We start from the raw sequence: 21,263 nt of genomic DNA, 5'->3' as shown, positions 1-21,263 counted from the left end.
AGGAGGAGTCGCTGTTGAACAGCGAGCTGCTGGAAGCCTCTGCTAGCTCCGAGACGGCGCAAGGAAGTCTGTGCCCAGCCCCAGGCTCGCGGGTTCCGGGACCGAGACGCTCATTCCAGGGTCTTCAGCAGTTGGATTTGTTTTTTAACCTTTAAATGGTTTGATTAGGGCGAGGGAAAAATCCACTTACACCTGAGCACTTAATTAGCTGACTTAATTTGTGGCATTGCTGGAAAATCTGCATAAAGCGATCGAACATTAACTTAGTAACTAGACCCTGCAGGCTTGACAGCTCTTCTGAGTTCTGGATTATTTATAATTTTAAATGTATTTCAAGTGTAGGAAGATTTGTCCTTCCCTTAGGTAAGGAGACTCTCTAAGTCAAAGAACTTTCTCTAACTCATTTATATGCTTGTGATTTCTCACTGTCAGAAATACTGCAAGTCTGTTTTTGTAAAAATAATGCTGAGTACAATCAATTTTTAATTGTTCACAGAAGAGAGGCCATACACTTAGACCCTGCACAACTCAAGAGTCACTGTAGATGTGTGACGCCGCTGAACATACCATCTGACAACGGGAAACAGGGTTCTTTCTATGAGTCTGTGATTCTGGAATTCAAGTGTCTGAAAACTCATTTTAGTGCTTGTGCTCTACGGAGCTCCTCTTCACTGTATCCCTAGACTTTATGCAGAGTCATAGACAGTGATTAATAATTCAAGTTGCCCTGGGAAAAGGAGGACACGGAGTCCTAGGTAAGACTGCCTTTTGCACGATGCAACCCAACTCTGGGGCCAATGGCCAACCCACCTGTGAAACAAAGCATGCTTCCCTCTGGTTCCACACAAAAAGGCGCCGAAGTGCCCCCCCCATTCACTGAGCGGGGTCCTCCTGGGCCAGGCCTGTGCCGGGTGCAGGGGAAGCACAACTGAATCTGACCAACTTGCCGGCCTCAGAGAACCTGTGGCCAAGCTGGGAGAGGAGACCTCTGAACAAACAGCTCTACAATGGCTGACAGGTCGGAGCCCATGGGCGCTCACAGGCCTTCCAGGGAGCCAGGTTCCAGTCCAGGCATCCCAGGCGGAGCACTGCACGCTTGGTCCATGGGGGTCATGTGAGTTGGGCCCCAAGGGTGGCGTCGACTGTTTTACGAGGATGAAAATGGGAGCGGGATTAGGGTTGGGGTGAAGGGAGAACCAACAGGAGCAAAGAATAGAGCAATTGAAAATGGCAGAAAACATAAAAGGAACAAGGCAGTACTGTGCTTTGATGACTCATCCTTCTGTCAAAATTTGACATGGAGAACACTTTTTCTAAAATGACACCCACCCCAAACCCATATTTTAAAAATATTATATGTGAAGCCCTGGCGGGTGGCTCAGTTGGTTGGAGCGCTGTCCCGTACACCAAAAGTCTGCGGGTTTGATTCCCGGTCAGGGCGCATACCTAGGTTGCAGGTTCAGTCCCCAGTCAGGGCACCTATGGAGGCAACAGATCAATGTTTCTCACATCAATGTTTCTCTCCCTCTTCCTCTCTCTCGCAAATCAATAAAAACATATCCTCGGGTGAGGATTAAAAAAAATTATATGTGACATAGGCTACTGTTGTAAACCACCTACACCCACAATTTCCTTTATAGCCCTTAGTAATCATCATACTTAAATTCCTTCAGAGGTAATGTTTAACCACCTTTTATTCACCTCCTTTCATTGAGGAAGGTAGTAAATGATAAGCCTGCATAAAACAGAATTGAAGTAACACTTCCCGGCTAAAACTGTGATAGTAGCCTAGCAACTGCAGCCAAAATTCGTCTGAATGAATTTTTACAAGTAGAGGAGAAAAGGAAAGGTCTTTTCAACAAATGGTATGAGAACAAATGGATATCCATTAAGGAGGAAAAATGAGCCAACCTCTACTTCAAACCACAGGCCAAATTTATTCAAGATGAATCAGACTACACATGAAAGCTAAAACCATAAAGTTTCTAGAAGAAAACAAGACACTCTTCTCAAATTGGGAGTAGGTAAAGGTTTCTTAAATCAAAGAAAGCAAAAATGACACACAAAAAATGGGAAGTTCGACTTTGTCAAAAGTAAAAGTATCTTCCTATAATAAAACACATTTGAGAAAATAAATATGTGAGCCACAGATGGAACAAAATATTTGCAAACAGTAAGTAGATCAGTGGCTGCTGGGGGAAGAGAGGGACAGTGGGGAGGGCCTGCAATAGGTACAGGGTTTCTTTTTAGGGTGATTCTTTTGTGTAAAAAAGTTATAGAATTAGAGAGCAGTGATGTTTGCACAACTTAGTAAATATACTAAAAACTACTAAAAGAATGCATTTTATGGTATGTAAATTATCCTATTAAATAAAACCCTAATATGCAAATCGACCGAATGGCTGAATGACTGGTCACTATGATGTGCAGACCACCAGGGGGCAGACACTCAACGCAGGAGCTGCCCCCTAGTGGTTAGTGCGCCCCCAAAAGGGGAGTGCCGCTCAGCCAGAAGCCAGCTAGCGAGTGCAGCAGCGGTGGCGGGAGCCTCTCTTGCCTCTGCTGCAGGCAGGCGGTAAGGAGTGAGGGTTCCCAGACTGCGAGAGGGATCCTGGACTGCAAGAGGGTGCAGGCCAGGCTGAGGGACCCCCCAAGTGCGGGCCTCTAGTATCTTAATAAAGTTGTTATTAAAAATAACTATATATGGCAAAGAATGTATACCCAGAATGCATAAAGAATTCCTATAACTCAAAAGTAAGACAACTCATTAGAAAAATGTACAAAAGATTTGAATACTTCACCAGGGAAGATATAAAAATGGCTAATAGTCACTTGAAAATGTTCTAAACGTCAGTATTCACCATGGAAATGAAATTTAAACGACAATGAGATATCACCACATGCCCGCCAGCATGGTTACAATTAAAGACTGGCAACATCAAATGTTCACAAGGATATAGAGCAATAGAGACTCAATTAGATGGGAGTGTAAATTGGTACAGACACTTTGGGGAAAGGTTTGATAGTTCTTTGTTTTGTTTTTTTAAAACAATTTTTTATTTTATTTATTTTAATTTTTTAAAAATATTTTATTGATTTTTCACAGAGAAGAAGGGAGAGGGACAGAGAGCTAGAAACATCGATGAGAGATATCGATCAGCTGCCTCCCGCACGCCCCCCACTGGGGATGTGCCCGCAACCAAGGTACATGCCCTTGACTGGAATCGAACCTGGGACCTTTTAGTCCGCAGGCTGACACTCTATCCACTGAGCCAAACCGGTTCTCTGGTTTGATAGTTTTTTATAGTTAAGCATACACCTATCCCATGACCTGGCAAACCTACTCTTGGGTGTTTATCCAGGAAGAATAAAAACTTACAGTATGTCCACACAGGCTATGCATGAATATACAGGGTGTTTCAAAAAAATGTATATGCACTTTGAATAATTAGAAAGTCAGTGTTTATTAACATACAATTCATTTTCAAAATGTAAAAGAATTTACAGATATGAATAATTTTTTTATCAGTGCCTGTTTTCAAATTGATGACTGTTCTGGTCCAGGGACTGCTGATAACACAAAGCAATGGAATCACAAACATCAAGAATGATTTCAGCCCACCGGCGTGGCTCAGTGGTTAAACGTCAAACTGTGAACCAGGAGGTCACAGTCCAATTCCAGGTCAGGGCACATGCCCAGGCTGTGGGCTCAATCCCCAGTGTGGGATGTGCAGGAGGCAGCCGATCAATGATTCTCTCTCATCATTGATGTTTCTCTCTCTTCCTCTCCCTTCCCCTCTGAAATCAATAAAAATAGAAGAAAAAAATCATTTCAGTTCAGTATTTGTGCGCCTTCAATTTGTAGACTGTTGCTGGTTTTATATAGTAAACTTCATCTTTTTTGTGTGTTAATCCTCACGGGAGGATATTTTTCTTATTGATTTTAGAGAGAGTGGAAGGGAGCAGGGAGGGGAGAAGGAGGAGAGAGAAAGAAACATTGATGTGCGAGAGCCACAACAATTGGTTGCCTCCCATGTGTGCCCCCATTGGGACAGGGAGCCTTCAACCCAGGTATGTGCCCTTGATTGGAATTGAACCCATGACCCTTGGGTTCAAGGGCTGACTTCTAACCACTGAGCCATGGCAGCCAGGGCAAACTTTATCTTTTATGTATCCCCATAAAAAAAAAGTCTAGTGGCACTTTAGGATAAATTTTCTTTATTCAAAGCTTAGTCTGGCTTCATTCATTATATCAAATCAGTTAAACCTGAAAAGGAGTGAAAATTAAGTGAGTTATGAGCTATTAAAGTGTGTATACATTTTTTGGGACATGCTATATTAATACCAGATTTATTTCTAATAGCTCAAAACTAGAAACAAGCAAATGTAGATGCACAAACAAATGGATAAACTAGATATGGCACATGCATAAAATGAAATACTACTCAGCGATGAAAAGGAATGAACTGACCCAAGTGTGGTGGGCTGAATAATGGCTTCTCAAGGTGTCCACATTCTAATCCCTGGAACCTGTCAATGTTCCCCTCTATGGCAAGAGGGACTTTAAGGTTCTTGAGATAGGAGAGTATCTTAGAGAAGGGGTCCTCAAACGTTTTAAACGGGGGGCCAGTTCACTGTCCCTCAGACCGTTGGAGGGCCGGACCATAGTTAAAAAAAAAACTATGAACAAATTCCTATGCACACTGCACATATCTTATTTTGAAGTAAAAAAACAAAACGGGAACAAATACAATATTTGTATTTGCATGTGGCCCGCGGGCCGCAGTTTGAGGACCCGTCCTAGAGGATCGGGGTTGTCCCTAAATGTAACCCAAGTGCCCTATAATAGGCAGTCACAGGAAGATTTAACCACAGAAACAACGTCTGGAGTAGTGTGGTCCTAAGTGAAAAAGCGCAGGCAGCCTTAGAAGCTGCCTACACCTTGCCTTCAGGCTTTTAAGGCTTGATTCAAACTCTGACCTCCAGAAGTGAAAGATAATGTGTGTTTTAAATACTGAAACTGTGCTTTGTTATAAAATTAAGTTTGTTACAGTGGCAACAGGAAATGAGCAACATAGATAAATCTAAAACATCACGCTGAATGAAAGAAGTCTTAGACAAAGAACATATGTAGGCATGATTCCATTTATGCGAGAGTCTAGAACAGGGAACTAATTTACAGTGAGCAAAAAAGCACAATTATTGCTTAGGTCATGGGAACTGACTGGGAAGGAGCATAAGAGAACTTCTGGAGGTGACAGAGTCTATATCAGCAGTTCTCAACCTTTGGGGGTCGAACGACCCTTTCACAGGGGTCGCCTAAGACCATCCGAAAACACATATATAATTACATATTGTTTTTGTGATTAATCACTATGCTTTAATTATGTTCAATTTATAACAATGAAATTGGGGGTCACCACAACATGAGGAACTGTATTAAAGGGTTGCGGCATTAGGAAGGTTGAGAACCACTGGTCTATATTTTGATAGGTATTTGGATAACAAAGATATGTCCATTTATCAAAACCCATGAAATGACAGTTAAGATTTGTGCATTTTATTATAAGTAAATTTTACCTCAAAAGGAAAAAGAGCCATAAATATTAAACTCTAGTTGCTGATACACAAGTTGAAACGTATAAAAAATAAGGTGAATTGATGGATGGACAGAATATAAATAAAGCAAGCAAATATAGCAACATGTTAATTGTAGAATCTATGAGGTTGGTGTATGGGTGTTCACTGTAGAATTTTTTCTGTATGTTCAAAATTTTCAGAATATAATGGTGGGGGAAAAGTGAGGGGAGCACTCACCATTTTTTGCTTCCTGCATCCAAAATTGAGGATCAGAATATACAATTTTATTATATCTTTGGCGAACTGTCTCCTGGTATTTCTTTAAAAAAAAAAAAAAGTTTAATTGATGAGAATAAATTAGTTTCATTACAAACCAGAGCTAGCAAGAATGTCATAGCTCAGCAGATACATTTGATACAGACATGTTGCCAGAAATGAGCATCTGCCAGGCCAGGAAGTGATTAGCTTATGAGATGAAGTCTAAAATTGAAGCCATTAATCTAATTAATCTAATCTAGACCAACGCTGCCCACTGGAGCTTGCTGTGAGGATGGAAATCCTATCTAATAAAGAGGGAATATGCAAATTGACCGTCATGCCATCACAAAGATGGCTGTGCCCACAGCAGAGGTGGGATTCCCATAACACAAGATGGCTGCACCCACAGCGGAGTACAAGTTCCCGTAACAAGCCTTAACAAGCAATCAGCAGGGACCTGAGGCTGCGTGGTGCTGGGCAGGGGCAGGGGACCTGAGGATGTGCCCCCACCCAGCGGGGCTTGACAGGGACATCAAGGTGTGCCCCCTACCCCGGCCTGGGGCACCTCAGGCCACGCCCCCTTGCCCTGGCATTGGGCCAGGGGACCTGAGGCTGCGCCCCCTGCCTGGCAGGGCTTGATGGGGGACTCAGGCCGCACCCCCTGACCCAGGCCAGGCGACCTGAGGCCACGGCCCCCACTCTGTAGGGCTCGATGGGGGTAGGGACAGACAGGTCTGCATCTAGCCCAATGGGGGTGGGGCTGGCTGGGTCTGGGTCTTGTGCGATTTTGAGGTGCATGTGGGTGGGCAGGGACTTGACTCTGGTTCCCCTGGCACGCCCCAGACTCTGACAGGAAGAAGATTTTCATATATATTTTACTAATTTTCTTTCATCTCTGACACTTCTATTATAGAGAAAGGGCAAATAGCAATATTAAAATATTTCCTCTAATTAATTCCCTTTTAATGTGCACGAATTTCAAGCACCGGGTCACTCGTGTTCTATAGTTGTCATGCCCAATACAGTAACCACAAACTACTGACCATTCGAAATATGAGTAGTGTGTTTAATCTTAATTAATTTATATTTAAATAGCCACATTTGGCTAGAGACTACCATTGGACACCAGATCTAGACAGTTATTCCCAAGACAGGGAAATCAGTTAAAAGACTAGGATAAACTACACATCTTTAAATTTTCAAAAAGCAACAAAAAATTGTCTTCCCACGAATGTCTCTGTTTAGCAGCAAAGCCACGATGAGATTTAATCATGGTGCAGTTATAAAGAAAATGCTGAATTGGTGTTAGGAGACCTGGACGGAGTCTCATCCCAGCTCTGGCGGGAATTTTTGTGACCTTTAGCCACATCACTTACTCCCTATTGGTCTCAATTTCCTGCTCTGAGCAGTCCTGGGATTGGGTTGGGTGATGTCTGAGACTGAAGATTCTGAGAGAAGGATTCTAAAGTCATATGGTGGAAATTACAGGCAGCAAACGTGTCTGTGATATGTCAGGATCCCAGGCCAGCTGGGCAGCAGACGCAGATGAGCAGCATTTACGCGCTGAGGCATGAGGAAGCCCATGTCCTGGTAATTTCTGAACCACATCAGCGATACCAGGGGGTAACGATAAGGGTTGCTTCCTGAGGTATGTGTCAGGTAGTAAGCGACTATCAGCATGATGAGGCTTCACGCCATGTTTTATCTTTAAAAGCACCCTACTTATTAGAGAGGATAAGTGGCTTTATCAAGGTAAGACACCTGGTTGGCAGTTGAACTAGGATTTAAAACCAGTGATGTGATTCTGAAGTCCTGCTCATCTACAGAAACGCACGCGGAGCACCTGTGCTCAGCAGGGGCCAGGCGCTGCCACCCCCACCACCACCACCATGGCCAACCAGAGCCTGCAGCCCAGACCTTACTTCCATTTCCTCCATTCGGAGCAGCATGGTCTCCAGACACAGGCCATCCCCCGAGGTGGCTAAGGCGTCAGGCTCCAAGATCTTAGAATGAGTCACAGCCGGGAGCTCATGAGTGGTATCGTCCAAAATATCATCCAGCTGAGGACTGTTGTTGGATTTACAATCAAGAGCAGTAGCCTACGAAACAAGGGAGGAGGATGGGAAGGCAATCCAAAGCCAGCAGAGGAACCTAAAGATTAATGCTGATCATAACCCATCATATGGTGATCCAACTGGCAGTTTTTACCTCCTCTGAGTTAGTAAATATCAAAATCATTAATATCAGTACAATTTTCACCAGTCATTTAAACAGTAGCATTAACCAAGTAATACTAGTATTGTCTGTGTACAATATCACAATAATAGTTCACAGAATATATAATTAATGGCCAGTAAAGATATGAACAAGTATCCAATCTTAATCAAAGTTTAAGAAATAAAAATTATGCCCTAGCTGGTGAGCATGGTCCCATGCACCGAAAGGTTGCTGGTTTGAATCCCAATCAGGGTACATGCCCAGGTTGCCAGCTCAATCCCTGGTGGGAGGCATGCAAAAGGCGGCCAATTGATGTTTCACACTCACATCAATGTTTCAGATGACACCCAACCAACCGCCAGGGCTAAAAGCATTGACTCTTGATGGTGCTGTGTATGAAACTCTTTACAACAATCCTGACATTTAACAGCGGCCATAACACTAAATACTTTTCTTCTTCCATAAGTTATAGTAAAGACCATTTAATGCAAACTTATCTGTGTAATTCTTACATAGAAAGCTAATCATTCTTTTTGTTGTTAATCCTCATCCGAGGATACTTTCTCCCACTGATTTTAGAGAATGTGGAAGGGTGGGATAAGAGAGAGAGAGAGAGAGAGAGAGAGAGAGAGAGAGAGAGAGAGAGATCAATGCAAGAGAGACACATTGATTGGTTGCCTCTTGCACATGCCCTGACCGGGCCAGGGATTGAGCCTGCAACCCATAACCCTTTGGTGTGTGGGCTGACATTCTAACCACTGGCCAGGGCGAAGACTGACTATTCTTTTTTTTTTTTTTTTGACACCTGGATGAAGCATTTTATTTTATATATTTTTTATTACATATGTGTCCTTATCCCCACATTACCCCCCCCCCCCGTCCTTATCCCCACATTAACCCCCATGCCCCTCATCATTCCCAAGACTATTCTTTTTTTTTTTTTAAATATATTTTATTGATTTTTTACAGAGAGGAAGGGAGATAGAGAGTTAGAAACATCGATGAGAGAGAATCATCGATCAGCTGCCTCCTGCACATCTCCCACTGGGGATATGCCCGCAACCCAGGTACATGCCCTTGACCGGAATCGAACCCGGGACCTCTCAGTCCGCAGGCCGACGCTCTATCCACTAAGCCAAACCGGTTTCGGCAAGACTGACTATTCTTAATAATATTCAAACATGTCCACTTCACAGACAGCATTTATAATCACTTCATTTGTGCAGGTGCCTCCCTAGCCTCGTTATTTTACTAGGATAAAAGTACCACTTGGTGGCTATCTGCACAGAGCACCAGAACATAGCATCCCCGATTTGTAAGAGCTAAATGCAGGCTTTCAGTTTCCAGTCTCAGAAGCCTCACCTCACATGAGATTCTGTCATAAAATATTGTACAATAAACTTATAATCACAAAGATTAGGAACATCAATGCAAGAGAGACACATTGAGATTTAATCATGGTGCAGTTATAAAGAAAACTCTGATTAATAATTACAATAGGGATACATTCTGGAAACCTGCTACCTTCCTTCCTGTTCCTAAGGCGGCTGGACTGATGGCGCTTCCTTCCAACTCCCTCCTGACCCTGAAAGCTGCACACCTGCTCTGCGCAGACACCGTTACCTTGTTTCCACCCTGCACACGGGGTCAGTGGTGCAGTCGGCACCATACTCTACCAGCCTAGGCCGGTGGGAGCATGCCCGCGGTCCTCCAGAGGCTGGACAACTACAAAGCCCGTTGTTCTTCCCTCAGATGTGATCACTTTTCCTTGGGCTGTCTTTTTTCTCTGTGCGGCCAGATACTGGTCATTACTGGACACTCAAAATATGCTGGCCCCGAGTATAAAGGAAATTAGGCCAGTAATGAGCAAAACCAGGCTGAATGAAAGGAAATGAGGACAGCCATTCTCCTGCCGGAGGCCATCAGCATTCAGGGTCACGCAGTGCACCCACATTCTGTCATCACGAGGAGTGCAAAAGAGCCGCTAACAGGAACCGGTGGCTCCAGAGCTGTTTGCAAGGCGGATCTAACTCCTCATGCTAAATACACACTGTAAGCATGAACAAGCCACACATGAAAAATAACTTCCACTTCTTGCGTAAGATAATCTAGTGTTTGCAATGTGCGCCTCATTTTCCTTACAACCGGAGACATTATCACATAATAATACCACACGCACCTCCTCTGCAGGCTGGGCTGTCCCTGTGTTTGCCGATGGGCGATCCTTCAAATGAGTATCTGCTCCCACAGAAGAATTGACTCTCTATTAAAACAGACAAGCAAGCTCATGAATTATAAAAATTTACAACCCATATTAGTACAAATGAATCCTGTAATGGAGTAACTTCTGTGTGGACTGTTCATCAGCTTTAGCTGCAGGAGGCTTTTTGTAGCAATTCGAAGCACTCTGTCTTTGTGAAAATAAACGTCATGTGTTGATCTTGGCTTTCTGCCCCTTTCCTCCCTCAGTTTGTAAACATTGTCAGAGTAGCTGTGTGTTTTTATGCAACTACTCCACTTCTCTATTCCAGTTAACTCATTGATAAAATGAAGAAGTTGGATGACATGGTCTCTAGGACCCCTACCAGTTCTATAGTCTGAGCTTCCCATGGACTCTAATAATAACTCAACATTTCTTAAGCTTGAGCTACAGAAACTCAGTGACCTTTTCAGGGGCCCAGAATGCCAATTGCTCCATTTAAGATGCTAATATTCTTCTGTGGCCTCATCCGTTCACACACACAGACTGTTCCTATTTACAGGTGGATCCACAGGGTCTGGCCACAACATTCAGCCTAAGAGGATGCACAACCTGCTGCTGATGCTGTATGCAATGCCACCTTCAAAAAAGCCCTGGTCTGTACCCCGAAATCTCTCTCCTTTGGAAAAATAGTCAATCATCTCAAACCACTGAAGTGAAAGAGCAGAAGCAGTTAGTTAGCTAAACACATGACCACCGATACACATTTGACTAAGAATGGAAATTGTGCCTGGTTGGTATGGTCAGTGATTGAGTGCTGATCCATGAACCAGGAGGTCGAGGTTTGAATTCCGGTCGGGGCACATGCCCAGGTTGTAGGCCTGATCCGTGGTGGGGGGCAGAGTGGGAGCCATGCAGGAGGCAGCCAATCAATGATTCTCTCCCATTATTGATGTCTCTATCCCTCTCTCCCTCTCCCTTCCTCTCTCTGAAATTAATAAAAACATGTATTTTATGAAAATGCAATCTAAACTCATTCCCCAAACTAAAATCTCACCTCCTAAAAAGTGGGACTTTCTCTCTCCCCCTTGTCTTCGTCACCAGCCCACAATGGAAGGCCCTTGCAGCCAGCACTGCACCGCACCGTGCAGCACGGCTCAGCGCTGCACCCTCCAGCTGCCAGACACGCAGCCCGACGAGCAGTCAGTGGGACCTCTGTAGCAACTCCTTCTATTCTGGAACTTCCCAACGGCAAGCAAATGAGGTGAAACGGGTTACCTGAGCCTGCGCCAGCAGAGGCTTCAACCGCTCCAGGACTGCCTTCTCTACCTTGTCTGCTAGCTGGGTAGCAGAAACACTATTCAGAAATAAAATAGAGAATTAAAATCAAAAGCAAGAAAATATTCTATTTTACATATTTATTTACCATTCCAGGTGAACGAAAATCTAATGTTTATAAACCCACAATGCTTCCCTAAATTTTTTTTCACATTGATTTTAGACAGAGGCAAAGGGAGAGAGAAAAACATCGATGTGAAGGGATCAAACCTGTAACCCGAGTACTGCCCTGATCAGGAATCAAACCAGCCACTTTTTGGTATATGAGACGATGCCCCAACTGAGCCACACTGGCCAGGGCAATGCTTCCGTAATATTAAGGGCCATACGAGTCTCCTAGGGTCTTGTTAAAATAAGACTCTGAGCCCTGGCCAGTATTTCTCAGTGGTTAGAGCAATGGCCTGCAGACCAAAGGGTCATGGGTTTGATTCCCAGTCAAGTCCCATACCTGGGTTGTGGGTTTGCTCCCCAGTCCCAGTCCAGGCACACGCAGGAGGCAAGCGATCAATGCTTCCTCTCATATCGATGTTTCTCTCTCTCTCTCCTCCCTCCCTCCCTCCCTTCTTTACAGTCTCTCTAAAAAATCAATGGGAGAATATCCTTGGGTGAGAATTAATAAAAAATAAAAACTAGAATGCATACTCTGATTTGGTTGGTCTGACTGAGACTTGAGATTCTGCATTTCTAACAAGCTTCCAGGTGGCTGCAACACTGCTGGTCCTGCATCAAACATCTAATGAAGTACGTGAGGCTCTGAGTACATTTTAAAAGAACAATGGCTGCCTCTAAACAACTAAAGATGGTAGACGACTGGACAAATGAAACTAATTTTGCTCCCTCCCGAAGCGCCACAGTAACAGAGTTAGACACACACCCACGAAGGGAAGGGGAAAGGTGCTGGAGGCAGAAGGCCACAGGCAATAACGTAGCTGACCCGAGAAAGCGGGATAATTAGCCCGCGTGGGAACACTGGACACCCACACACTGTGCACCACTGACTGGCACAGGAGCAAGACTGGCAGGGCCGGGCATGTCTGGCCTGGGGGTGAGCTGGGGGGCGTAGCTTAAATATGGAAGACAAGCATCAAATGATGTTCGAGAAGTTAGACTTCTCTTCAACCCTGTGAGCAGTCTGGCTGCTCAGTCTCTGGAAGGGTCTCTTGACTAAGGAATGCCAATCCCAGCTGAGGCTGTAGGCACACTGCCCAAAGGAGGGGACCATGTATGCACGCTGAATGCTGAGTGGTAGGAATTACAACCCTCCTCCCCAACCCAGCCCCTAGGACACTGGCATCCAGATCCCTACCCTCCAGGCGAAACATCCGAAGACTCTACTCTGGACAGCCTGACACCCCCCTTCCCCCACCAAGGAGAGACCTAAAGACCAGCATGAATTACAGCTAATTACAGCAAACAGTCCACCCAGATGACCCTAGGCCAGTGATGGCAAACCTATGACACGCATGTCAGAGGTGACACGCGAACTCATTATTTTTGGTTGATTTTTCTTTGTTAAATGGCATTTAAATATATAATATAAATATCAAAAATATAAGTCTTTGTTTTACTATGGCTGCAAATATCAAAAAATTTCTATATGTGACATGGCACCAGAGTTAAGTTAGGGTTTTTCAAAATGCTGACACACCGAGCTCAAAAGGTTCGCCATCAACTGCCCTAGGCCGTGGTCGGCAAACTGCGGCTAGAGAGCCACATGCGGCGCTTTGGCCCCTTGAGTGTGGCTCTTCCTAAGCCTTAGGAGTACCCTAATTATGTTAATAACAATGTACCTACCTATATAGTTTAAGTTTAAAAAATTTGGACCTCAAAAGAAATTTCAATCATTGTACTGTTGATATTTGGCTCTGTTGACTAATGAGTTTGCCGACCACTGCAGAGGAAAGCTCAAGTTCAAGAATCCTTTCAGTATCAAGCCAATGTAGCCTACAGGACAGTACAGAACAGCCACCCAGCTCTCCTCACGGCCGCCAGGACACCCCTGCGCTCCAATTCTGGCTCCACTGCAGCCTTCTGAGGCAATTTCAAAATCTTTTGAGCAGGCAGGCAGCCAATAAACCTAAGTGTGACTACACCTTTAAACAATTTCAATTAGCTAGCTGTTAAAATAGTTAGATGATATAGATCAAGCCTATTTTACCCCAGAAACAGATATTTACCTCTGATTTTGCATTTTGTCCATTTCTTCACCTTTTAATTCTCCGAGTTCCTTCAATCTTTTGGAAGTTTCTGCATCAAGCCAAGCAAGTCTAGCAGACAGAACACACAGAGTCAGACCACTTCTGCCTCGGTCTGCAGGTGCCAATACCACAGACACAGACTGGGATACCAGAGTGCCCATCCTGCCTCCAGGAAGGACGCAGAAGGTAACACAACCTCTCTGGACCCTGTAAGCTCTCCAGGTAACGTTCCGGGTAAGACACTTCCGGGCACAAGCACTCCTGGTGTGCAGAGCAACAAAAACTGCGCCCGAATGTTCTCCAGAATACTATCCATCACTGGACTTAGATTTCCTGCTCAGCTGTAAAATAAAGCTGCTGCTGTAGCTATACGGCTAGACAAAGAAACGGACTCCCGGAGAACCCGAAAGGCACAGTGAAGTCAAATAAAAGAGAAGGGAAAGGCTAACTTTATGTGGATGGGCTCTGATTCTTTCGGTTTAGGATATGTAAATATTATTAAATTATTTAATGGTCCATATTCATTTTTGCTTTCCCATAATTTCAAGAACAATTTCAGCCAAACCAATGCAGAGACCTGTTTCACTGCTGTCCTCATCGGGAATGTTCTCGCTCCATCATCCCCTGTTTAGGGCCTACTCTTTAATCCTACTTAATTTTCCCTTCTAAAACCTCTGTTCTTAACCCTTTGCTTCTTAGGGTAACCACCATGTTCCATCTGAAATTACAGCTAATGACAAGTCCTTCCTACTGATGGCAAACAAGCAGGGGCTAGGATTTGGTCTTTTTTGCCCCTTTTTAAGTCTCCATAGCGCTCACCACTATACAATATACAAAACAAGCAACTGGCAGCCAACTAACACACATATAACTTTTTAAAAATATTTCATTAAATGTACATTTTATTTATGCATTTACAAATATTCTTGTTGGACAAAGTCCAAAGGTGCCACCAAACTGTCAAAGAAGTCCATGGCACAAGCAAGCTTAAAGGCTCATTGATAATCATGACCCCTTGCTGGAGCCCTCTTGTCCTGGCTTACTCATCTTACCTTGCTCTGTTCTTCCTTCCTGTTTGATGCTCTTCCACTGGTTTCCCTTCCTATTCCTGCTCCCGGGGAGCTAATCCAAAGCTCAATCCTTGACCCACAACTAAATTCTGTTTCCTACTTCTTCCCTGTAAATATCACCTACCTGCCTGCCTAATTCAAACACTGCCCAGCTCTACCTCTCCTAACCTTTCTTTCTCCAACCTCTATCCTAGATCTTAAACACCCTGCTGTGCTGAGCAACCAGAATAACACACCATCCAGGGCAGACTGCCTGGGTTCAAATCCCAGCTTTGGTCACTGGCTAAAAGTGTGACCATGGGTAACTGACTGAACGTGTCTTGCTTCATTTGAAAAATGGGAGTGATAACCACAGTACCTCCTTTATAAGGTTATAATGATTCAGAGCTAACACATGTAAAGCACTTGACACTCATATAATTTCTGAATGAATTAAATAAGGAATAAAAAAGGGATTCACTGTCTAAGCTGAATAGTTTGACAGAAAATGTTAATAATTTACATTTTAAATAACCACTTTATACACGGGAAGAGGAGAAAGTTCGTTTAGAATCTATGTGAAAGGGGCCCTTACTCTGTCAAAGATTTGAAAACACCAGCACAAACCTAACTGCTTCATGCTCAACAGCACCTCCTGGCTGGCTTTCCTCTTGAGCACTTTCCTGCTCCACAGACTGCTCTTTCGTGGCGTCTTTGGGGCTAGGTTTCACCTTCAGCCACGCAGCACTGCAAGAAATGGAAAGTAAATCTCTGCAACCCTTCCCTCCACAGCCAATGGCTCACTGCAAGGTGACACTCAGAGAAGATAAAGCATTTAGGAACAGTGATCTCCAGCACGGGGCCCTAACGGGGAGCTGAATGTGAACAAGGGTGAGATCCCCCAGGACTCAGGCTCAGTATCAAGAGAGAAGTCCTCCTTTTGCTCCAAAGAAGCAATCACTATTTTATTTTGTTAACCCTCACCGAGGGTATTTTCTCCACGGATTTCCAGAGAGAGTGGAAAGGGGGCAGGAGGGGAGAGAGAAAAAAACCATCAACTTGAGAGAGACGCATTGATTGGTTGTCTCCTGCACATGCCCTTGGCCGGGGATCGACCTACAGCCCAGTTACGTGCCCTTGAAGGGTTGAACCCGCGACCCTTCACTGTGGGGAGCCAACACTCTAACCATTGAGCACCACCACTCATGGCCAATCACTATTTTAAATGGGGGGAAAAAAGTCAATTATAGAACCTGTAATAATATATAGACTTGGGTCACTGATTTCATTCCATATTATGAAGCAACCCTTTACCTTTATAGGCCTAATACAGCACTTTGAGCCTGCAGGCCTTATTATCCACTCCCCTCCCTACCCGCCACACATACACTCAGCTGCAATATAAACTTCGGCTAATTGATGTTTACCAACTGAATTCATATCTCTATACTAACAGACTTTAGAGGAGAGAAATAAAAATGAAAGAAGCACATCAAGCAATCAGAAGACCTGTTATGAGTCCCAGCTCTGCTATATAAGGAAGACAGTATATTCTCTAGACATTGCTTCTTCACCTTTAAAGTGAGAGTTGATGGATAAGCAGAACCATTCATTTAGAATCATTCAATCTTAAGGGAAATCCATTCTACCAGGCTTCTTAGCCTGTCTTTTGCAGCCCCCAAAAGGCAGACCCCTTCAGTCACCAAACCTCTCACTTGTTTGCTCTCCACATTACTGCTTTTTGCTGCCTTCCTTTTACTGTCCTACCTGCTGTACTTCCCATTGTGCCTTCAAGAATTACTGTCACATGGTAAACAAGTTCCCCTCTAACCAACTCCACAAAGACTGCTTCCACCTAACTGGACCCCAATGCCCCTGGAGGACAGTACCTTCTCTCTAGCTCCGTGGAATGAGGTGACACAGCAATAATGTCAGCATTATCCCAACTGTCCCCTGCAGTCAGACAGTGTCTGTGAGATTGTTATGGTTTTGTAAGTCATAATTATCTGGAATTAGAATCACTTTAAAATATTCACTCATCCATCCAGCAAAGATGTACTGAATTCCTGCTAAAATTTACTAAGTGTCAGGCACTGTGCTAGGCATTGAACATTCAGATACAGGGGAGGCACAGTTCCTGGCCTCAAGTAACTAGAAGGTATTAGGTGAAGAGATGAGTGAGGAAAGTTGATGAGCCTCCATACAATGACACATGTCCACGAGGTGTTGGGGTGGCCCATGGAGGCTACACTACCCATCGTCAGGTAGGAAAAACTTCATAATGGGAACTAAGGCTGCTGCTTTATTTGTACTGAACAATAGGTCATCTTTTGGAGGAAAAATAAAGTCACATACCCAAATGGTCCCCTGAATTTTTACATACCATTTAGGAGACGCTTGTGGGGACGTGGGGTTTGGAGGTATCCAAGGGGCCCTAGTGTCTTTCAGAGGCTGCTGGTTTATTTTTAATCTGGATGAAACTGTTGTCTGATGCAACCTGCTTTTGCCCTGAGATTGGGTTGGTCTATTTTTTTCAGCTTTGTGAAGTCCCTGTAAGAGAGAAATATGAATTATCAAACCAAATGGATATCAAAGGAACTCTGACTTACTGAAGCTACAAGTGTCCCCGTGCTATTCATGCATCCATTCAGCAAAGATCTAGCTGGGAAGCCCTGAGGTGGAAATTTAGGGGAGGGTGTAAATGACACAGAAACAATGTTGGTAAGGGGGGAGGGGAGATGCAAAACAGGAATCCACAGCTTTGCCATCTTTTGATATATGTTTTCATAATTAAACAAACCAAAAAAAGGGGGTTAAACTGTAAAACATTCTTGGTTAACTTCTCTGAGCCTCAGGTTTCTCGTCTGTAAAATGGGAGATAATGTCTTTTTTTGTTTGTTCTATCTTTATTGTTGAAAGTATTACAGATGTCCTCCTTTTCCCCCCACTGACCCCTTCTAGCCCATCCCCCACCCCACACGAATGTCTGTGTCCATGGGATATACATATCTGCATATAAATTATCTGGTTGATCTCTTCCCACCCACCCCTACCTTCCTGCTGCAATTCATCAGCCTGTTCCATGTTTCTATGTCGCTGGATCTATTTTGTTCATCAGTTTATTTTGTTCTTTAGATTCACATATGAGTGAGATCATATGATAATTGTCTTTCTCCAACTGGCTTAAGGAATTTATTGACTGTAGCAAAAATATACTTAGGGCAGTGAAACAAGGAAGGGCATAGAAGCAGATCATTTCTTCGCAAGTTTCTAGAAGGTTAAATGAGCTAATATAAGAAGAGTATGACGACCAAAGTAGAAAGGCTTGTTCATCTACACAGAATGACTCAGGCTGTTACCACCTTACAGAAAAGGAGGTGTCTCTGAAGAAGAGCACCAAGCTCATCTCACAGGCTCAGTTCTGCCTTCCCAACGACCCCCAGAGAGTCTGACTGGAAAGGAATAGAGACGATTCAAATCCATGATCCGTCGGTAACTGGTGGTAACTGCTCATTCCTTTTCCTGCGGCCACCAGATAATACAGGTTTGCTACAGAAGCCCCTGGACAGCACCATTAAATGGTAGGCACCACATTAAGAATATTTAGACTATGAGGAGGTCTTCTGGCCACTCCCCACTGGTAGGGCCTTAAGTTAAATTTTAACGAGAAGCTTAAAATATAATCTAGTTTCAAGCCAGCTGGCTTCCAAAGCCATATTAAAAAGAACTCACCCTAGGATGCCTTTAATACTGAGTAGTTCTTATTTACCAATATCTATCTTTAGCAGGAACCAAATCTTAATCTCCTCAAAGTTCACACTTCCAAATCAGAAGCAGAAAAACCTGAATGGTAAAACAGCCTGTCTGATTAGGACCTTGGTATCAAGTAAGTTAGGATATTAGCAAACCAGGACAAGAGAGAATATCCTGTCCGAGCAACAATATTAAAAACTGCTATTTTGGGTAAAAAATAAAAACAACCTAGAGCTCAGCTAAGTCAGCTTATTTTAGGTAGTTGGACTCAAGGGCTCTGGCATTTAATGTCTAAGAACTCAAATCCTGGCTCCACCTTACCAGCCCTTGTGAGGCTGGACAGTGTGAGGTGAATTCAATGGGCCAAAAGAAAGGAGTGATTTCATACTTGCTGGGATCTGGCCGGTGCCAGAGCATCTTTCCTCCTGCACGGCACGTTGTCAGTCACAGGCCTCTTCCCCCCTGCTTTTGTTTTTGCCGGGGCCAATGCCTCTTCTTTGAAGCTTGCGTTTTGGTCTAGAATAGCCAGAGCCTCTTCTGGAAGGATATTCGCATCTAATGCCTCCAGCTCATTCTCCAACCTCGGGGTCCTCGGAAGCTCTACATCAGGGGGATACTTATCTATATGGAGATTTCGAAAGGACAAACTGAGGGACAAGGTATTCAAATCAAGTGGGAGAGAATGATTATCTATAGTCAGGTATGTTCCTTGTTGCCAAAGTTACTCCTCCGCCTATGACTCCTACTGCACTTCTACAAGCAGGAACCCTGCCATGGTTGACGCCCTGAATTTTACCTCCCACATTTACTCATTCACCTGGTCCCTTTGTCCCTAATTCTAAAATATCTCCTACTTATCTCTGCCCTTCCTCCCCTTCTGCGACTACCCAAGGTCAGGCTTGCAATACCTTGTGACTGTGGTGACAGCATCTCCTAAGTAACCCCTCTTTACCTTCAATCACACCTTCACCTGGCTACCAACATTGTTTTTTCTAACACGTAAATATATTGCCCTGGCCACTGTGGCCCAGGCTGCGCGTTTGATCCCCAGTCGGGTCACATGCAGAGGCAACCAATCGATGTTCTCTCTCACATGGATGTTTCTCTCTCTCTTTTTCAATCTTCCCTGCTCTCTAAAATCAGTAACCATATCCTGGGGTGGGGATTAAAAATAGAAAAAGTAAATATTTAAATGTCACTTGTTGAAACCTTTGATGGCTCCTAATTTGATACAGAACAGAGTCTGAACTCCATACATGACATACACCTTGCAACTGGAAAGGAAATAAAACTGCCTTTTTTGAGGATAAGATAATGGTTTCTATATAGAAAATCAAGAGTATCTACAGGCAACAATTACAACTAAAAAGTTTTCTATATAAAAGAAGAAAAACATACAAAAACCAGTATCATTCCCACATTTCAAAATAATATGAGAAAATATAACAGAAATAAATACTATTAACATTAGCAACAAAAACTATAAGGCACTTAGGAAGAAAACTAAGAAAAGATATACAACACTTTTACAGAAAAAAAATTAAAGGTATTTTTTGCCCTAGCTGGTTTGGCTCAGTGGATAGAGCATCGGCCTGTGGACTGAAAAGTCCTGGGTTCGATTCCAGTCAAGGGCACATGCCTGGGTTGCGGGCTCAATCCCCAGTAGGGGGCATGCAGGAGGCAGCTGATCAGTGATTATCTCTCATCATTGATGTTTCTATCTTTCTCTCTCCCTCTCCCTTCCTCTCTGAAATCAATAAAAATATTTTTTTTTTAAATTAAAGGTATTTTTAAAGGATGTGAAAAAAGAAGATAGGAATAAATTATTTTCATGAATGGAAAGAATACTGTAAAGATGTCAATTCTCCCCAAAGTAATCTATAATTTTCAATGCAAATCCAATTAAAATTCTAACAGATTTTTTTGCGGGGATCTAACCAGGCTGACCCCAATATTCTTATGAAGAGGAAAATCCCAAGATAGTCCAAATAATTGTGAAGCACAATAACAAAGTGTGGAGTGGGGAAGGAGTGGGTGGCTTATTCCACTAGAGATGCAGTGTTCATGATAAAGCTGTAATAATCAAGGCAGTGTGGGAGTGAAGCAGGGTCAGGCAGAAACCAGTGAGCAACATGGCTATGACAAAGGCAACATGAGCATCAGTGAATATGAACTGTGCTCAGTAGTGCTAAGACTATCCATGTCCACGGGTAACAAAATGAAATAGGATCCTTGCCTCACACTGAACAACACTTAAGTCCTAAATGGAAGAAAGGCCTAATGTAAAAGGAAAACTTTATAGCTTTTAGAAGAAAATATAGGAAGAATATGATTATGATATCAGTACAGAAAAGGCTTTCTTAAACTCAAATATAATATTAAGATATTTAAATTTAATTATACTAAGCTACAATTTCCTTTTGACAAAAACACACCATAAAGTTAACAGATAAGTTAGAGTCTGGAAGTAGAGATCTGTAATGCAAATAATTAACATAGGATAAATATGCAGAATATATAAAGAACATCCACAAATCTATGAGAAAAATAAGCAATCCTATAGAGAAATAGACTAAGGATAGAAACTAGCAATAGATAGAAAAAGCTTAACTGTCAATAAAAACATGAAAATATGGTGACTGGGAATCAGAGAAATCCAAATTAAAACAG

The 21,263-nt window shown here is 43.3% G+C and overlaps 1 protein-coding gene across 2 annotated transcripts in view; it reads right to left on the bottom strand.

Moving 5' to 3' along the window:
* KIAA0753 overlaps positions 1-21,263 on the bottom strand; it is a 56,737-nt gene that overhangs the window by 12,029 nt on the left and 23,445 nt on the right. The window contains exons 8-16 of one of the 2 annotated variants that reach the window (XM_081109010.1): positions 18,982-19,214; positions 17,224-17,390; positions 15,468-15,587; positions 13,771-13,860; positions 11,534-11,612; positions 10,235-10,318; positions 7,761-7,937; positions 5,818-5,899; positions 4,199-4,267 (exon numbers count right to left, since the gene is read on the bottom strand). In XM_081109010.1, coding sequence (XP_080965136.1) covers positions 4,248-4,267; positions 5,818-5,899; positions 7,761-7,937; positions 10,235-10,318; positions 11,534-11,612; positions 13,771-13,860; positions 15,468-15,587; positions 17,224-17,390; positions 18,982-19,214 — 1,052 coding nt within the window. In that variant the 3' untranslated portion in view covers positions 4,199-4,247. Of the gene's footprint in view, positions 1-4,198; positions 4,268-5,817; positions 5,900-7,760; positions 7,938-10,234; positions 10,319-11,533; positions 11,613-13,770; positions 13,861-15,467; positions 15,588-17,223; positions 17,391-18,981; positions 19,215-21,263 lie in introns of those variants that run through there. The other variant, XM_081109009.1, reaches the window with a different exon arrangement.

Source organism: Myotis nattereri (genome assembly GCF_964212035.1).
Source record: "Myotis nattereri genome assembly, chromosome: 16".
NCBI lineage: Eukaryota > Metazoa > Chordata > Mammalia > Chiroptera > Vespertilionidae > Myotis > Myotis nattereri.
This window is presented reverse-complemented; position numbering and strand designations above follow the sequence as displayed.